Source organism: Procambarus clarkii, chromosome 4, assembly GCF_040958095.1.
Source record: "Procambarus clarkii isolate CNS0578487 chromosome 4, FALCON_Pclarkii_2.0, whole genome shotgun sequence".
NCBI lineage: Eukaryota > Metazoa > Arthropoda > Malacostraca > Decapoda > Cambaridae > Procambarus > Procambarus clarkii.
This window is the reverse complement of record NC_091153.1, coordinates 4,672,471-4,677,404: the sequence shown is the minus strand read 5'-3', so window position 1 is coordinate 4,677,404 and position 4,934 is coordinate 4,672,471. Positions and strand designations below refer to the sequence as shown.

The window sequence follows — 4,934 nt, the reverse complement described above, 5'->3', positions numbered from 1 at the left end:
CTGCAATATAAATTATTGTCTTAGAATTTTTAAATAGATTTGTGAATAATTAGTAAGAAATTGTTAATTGTTTTATGTTACTTTCCCTACTAATAATGTAATAATAATAATAATGTACTGATAATTTATCTGTACATTATATTTTGAAGCTTGCAAATATAAAAAATTCTGATAATATAATTAAAATACCTAATATATTGGAGTCTTACTTTAAAGTAAATTTTATATGAATTTGTCTCTATAAAACGATTAATTTCATTGCAAAATTAAATTTTTGCTGAACTACTTAAATTGCTTCTTTTCAAACCACTCAGTCAAAACTTCACAGCAGCCTATTATATCTATCTATCTATCTAACTATCTATCTATCATGTGAACAACTGATATGTTTGAATTGTCATCCATCTTGCAGTGTAATTTATTATAGATAACCATTTAGGGAAACGCCAATATGTTTTTGACACTGTTTTTGTAAAATATTTGGGTAAAATCTGGTATTATTGGCAAACCTTTTATTTTTATTTTCAATATTTATTTTGTGGTTAATGGTTTTATCATGCTGGGAAGAGAATACAAAATGTATTTTCACTTCTCTTTAACACCAGTCATAGAGAGGATATTTGATATTCATGTTTATCAATAATGCTAAATAATTTATCAACGAAACTTAATCCCTTTACCTGTTGCAAAATGAAGTTTCTCTAGCTAAACACTCTTGAAATGTACTCAGGCTTTATGTGCAACTTGTATTAATAGTCACATATAATATAATTTAACTTTTAATATCTAGATATATAAGTTTAGTAATTGTTTGAATTTATATATATTTGAAAAATATTTTATTTCTCAAGTAAAATAATTGGAAGTGTCAGTCACACGTTCATCACATCTCTCTAAATAGGGCAAAATATAAACAATATGAAATTTTCTTGAGACAATAATACCACTGTCTCTTATATTCTTTCATATTCACTGTCATTGTTAAATGAGACATTTCTTTCATAATCATAGTACTGTTAATTTAATGTTAACCGTAATAATACTAAAGTATTATTACGGTATTATTATTGTTAATTTAATGTTAACCGTAATAATATTAAAGTATAATACTTTCATAATCATAGTACTGTTAATTAAATGTTAACCGTAATAATAATAAAGTGTGTCAGGGGATATTCAGCCAGAGTGTATATGTATGTTAAGCTTATATCGAGCCACCCTCCTTCTCAGGTCAAATTACTGGCATCCCTAACGATGCACTCCCACATGAAATGGAATAATTCCTCGAAATTTCTATGCATTACTAGGTGAACAGTTGCATTAGGTGCTAGGAAATGCACTCAACAATTTGTGACTCGCAAGGGATTCGAACCCGGAATTCCAGATTGTGAGTTGAGAATTACCCCGAGTGTACTAATGCGACAGACTAGAAGGCATGTGCACAAAAACACAAATTCCTCATTAAAATAATATGTCTGGAGCTAGCCCTAATCATATGCTGATAAGCCATTCAAACAACAAATAGCAGTGGTACCATCTGTTGACTGAAAGGAAAACAGATTTCTCTGGAGGACCTCAATTAGGACCTCCTTCTGACTAAAACATACTGGCGCTTCCCTAATCTGATTGCTGTGTAGTGATATATACACTAAATTCATGAAGCCCTGTACACTTGCATATTTATATTTTAGTGCATTCTTAATAAGATTATTAAAGTAAATCAAGTGCGAAGCAGAGAGTCAGTCAATTTCCAATTAATATTATGATATATTAACTAAAGAAAGTATATTACTAATTATGTATGACTGTAAACAACAACTTATTTGAAATTATTGACCTACTATGATTACAAATTCTTTAGATCTGGAATAAGTAATGTTAAGACAATATTTACTAGACTTTTACTTCAGATCAAGTGAATGACTTTACATGTTGCTACATTAATTGATTAAGAAAATATAATGCTATTACGTGTTGATAATTAATGTAATAATAATAATAAAATTAGTAGACTATTCATGTTTTTACTAATTTTAATAATAATAATAATTACAATCATGAACATAATAATAATAATACTATTATTAATAAAAATAATAATAATAATAATAATAATAATAATAATAATAATGGTGATAATAATAGTATGACAGCAATAATGCTAACTATTAAATAAATAAATGTTAAAACCACATTGACGAGTGTGGATATTATTGAATAAAAACACTTTTTTTTATGTTCAGAACATGTTTGCTCAGCATCCCATCAAGGCCACCAACTTCTTCAGGAGCTCAGCAACAATAATATACAAGCACTGTTCGACTTACACTCATGCCCAGAGTCAAGTACAAAGTTACATAGTAGTTCAGTTGGCACCTAATCACTTGCAACTAACTGCAAGCATCAGGCATACACACTAGGACACCACTAACTACTAGAATCTCTCTCCCCAATAGCAAAGTTGTCACTAACATTTCTTTGTGTATGGGACTGTGGCTAGTATCAGAGTAGGATAAGTTACTTCTTTAACCTTTAGATATAGTTAATTATTAGGCATTAACGAGATTTAAAGTTTTGAATGTGATGGTTGTATTCCTTGTAGTAGATGAGTTAAAATGCATTTAGGAGATTTTAGGGTTTTAGATCAAGGGAGAACAAATATTATTGTAGAACATGGAGCATAAATAACGTATTTGGACGAGTCTGGGGGGAGAGTAAAATTGTTTATATACATTACAAGAAATTAATGATATTAAAAGGTTGGAAATCAATTTGAATATCTACCAGAACCCAACTGATTAAACGAGTAGGTTTTTCAGTTACTGTAACATTGCACCTGGCCCTGAAATGGGATACATAATGAGCAGCCAATTTGTTTATTATTACTCCTGAAAAAGTCTGTGAGAATGCAGATAAGTTGAATAAACATGTCTTGAGCTACACAAAGTGTTTTTAATCTATAAATAAATATATAAATAATATATTAATTAATTAGCAAAGTACTATCAATAAATAAATGCAATAGTCTTAATACATTACCAGAGCTGAAAACACATACCTAAATGATTCCTTGGCTAGGAAATGTGTTGACCAATGGCCTTCAGAAGCACAGTGAATGTCAATAGTAATGCAGTTCTCATAGGCATGTAGGACCCGCTGGACCTCATATTCACTGAAGGCTGCGATAAGGTCTGCCACTGAGAATGTCCCATCCTGCAAGACAGGCCGAGATGGTGACCTTTGGGATAGATGTGCCTCGATACTGCTAACCATGGTAAAGCTTTTCGTGTGTTGTTTGTGCGAGATATCAAGTATTTTGATGAGTTTATATTTATCAGTCAAGAACTGGATTTTGTTGAATGACTGATGATGCAAAATGTATTCAGAAACTTTTAAAATGTTTTTGAGTGTACACTTACTCTCACTTTATCTTTGTATGCATACAGAGACACACTTCTCCAAATCTAACTATGCATGTATTTATGTGTGTCCTTATTATCAGGAATGATAGAAGATTTGTGATGGTAACTAAAGATTTTGAAGGTTTCCGTAACTATATAGCAGTCACTACTACAATAGGAGGGATCTAGGATAACAGTAGTAATGATAAAAAAACTACAAAATTGCAGACAACAGGAGTTTGACAGAAACAATGGAATAACTGTAACTATCATAAAAAGGCTGAATCTTTTTCAAAGAGGAATGAATTTTAACTCATTCTCATCAAGGGAGAATTCACCCACAGCAAAATAGACTGGAAAAGCAGTAGACTTCATGGGTGCACATATACAAAGAGAGATAAACTGAAAAAGGCAACAAGGATAAAGTTTCTAGGCCAACATGTTAATGAAAACATGAGAATGAGGGATAGTGATAAATTTACCAGGAATGGCCATATATTCACTCTGAATAAATCAGACATAAGGAATGTCAACTCTGAAGCCATCTTGGGTATTTACAGGTATCATTTATGGAGAATTTTGCATCTTCTGGAAATGTGAATGAACTGTTCAAAGAAAGGAACAAGAGGCAGACAGCTTTCAGACTGAAGGGAAAATTATGAGAACATTTCTAATAGGAAAACTATTACACTAAAAATTCCAGGGAAGTTGTCACAATACCTAATTGCCTTCCACAACCAAAATGTTAGGAAGTTATCGACATACAAACATATGTGTGTGTGTGTGTGTGTGTGTGTGTGTGTGTGTGTGTGTGTGTGTGTGTGTATAATTACCTCAGGTGTAGTTACAGGATGTGCATGTAATTACCAAAGTGTAGTTACTGGAAGAGCTACGCTAATAGTGTCCCATCTTCCCAATAATCTTTGTCAATTAATCTATAGGCAAAATCCTATATCAGAATAAATTCTTATATATATTATATATATAAGAATTTATTAATAATTTTAAAACCTTTAAAAATGTGAAATATCAATGTTGAATTTACAAATCTATTGCATATAAACTATTGCATATAAAGCAATTGTTTAAATAAATAATACTGAGACCTGTTTAGTTAAATGTAATGAATACTATTACTTAATTTTAAACCCAGGACAAAATACATGGACAGTGAGAGCAGATCCAGACCAAATTATGTTATATAATTGAAAATCTATGCAATATAATTGTAAATTTTTATTTATAATTATAAAATTGTGCTATATAATTGTAAAATTGTGCAATATAATTGTAAAATTTTGCTATATAATTGTAAAAGTATGCTACATAATTGAAAAATTATGCTATATAATTGAAAAATTATTCTATGTAATTGAAAAATTATTCTATATAATTGAAAAATTATGCTATATCATTGAAAAAGGATGCTATATAATGGAAAAATGATGCTATTTAATTGAAAAATGATGCTATATAATTGAAAAATGATGCTATATAATTGTAAAATTATATAATCCACTAGAGTTATTACAA

The 4,934-nt window shown here is 29.9% G+C and overlaps 1 protein-coding gene across 2 annotated transcripts in view; it reads right to left on the bottom strand.

Annotated features, from left to right (window-relative positions):
• The window catches only part of LOC123751782 (titin), a 184,479-nt gene that overhangs the window by 42,632 nt on the left and 136,913 nt on the right, over positions 1 to 4,934 (bottom strand). For both annotated transcript variants that reach the window (XM_069332467.1, XM_069332473.1), the window contains exon 4: positions 3,059 to 3,213. In XM_069332467.1, the coding sequence (XP_069188568.1) occupies positions 3,059 to 3,213 (155 nt within the window). The remainder of the gene's footprint in view (positions 1 to 3,058; positions 3,214 to 4,934) is intronic.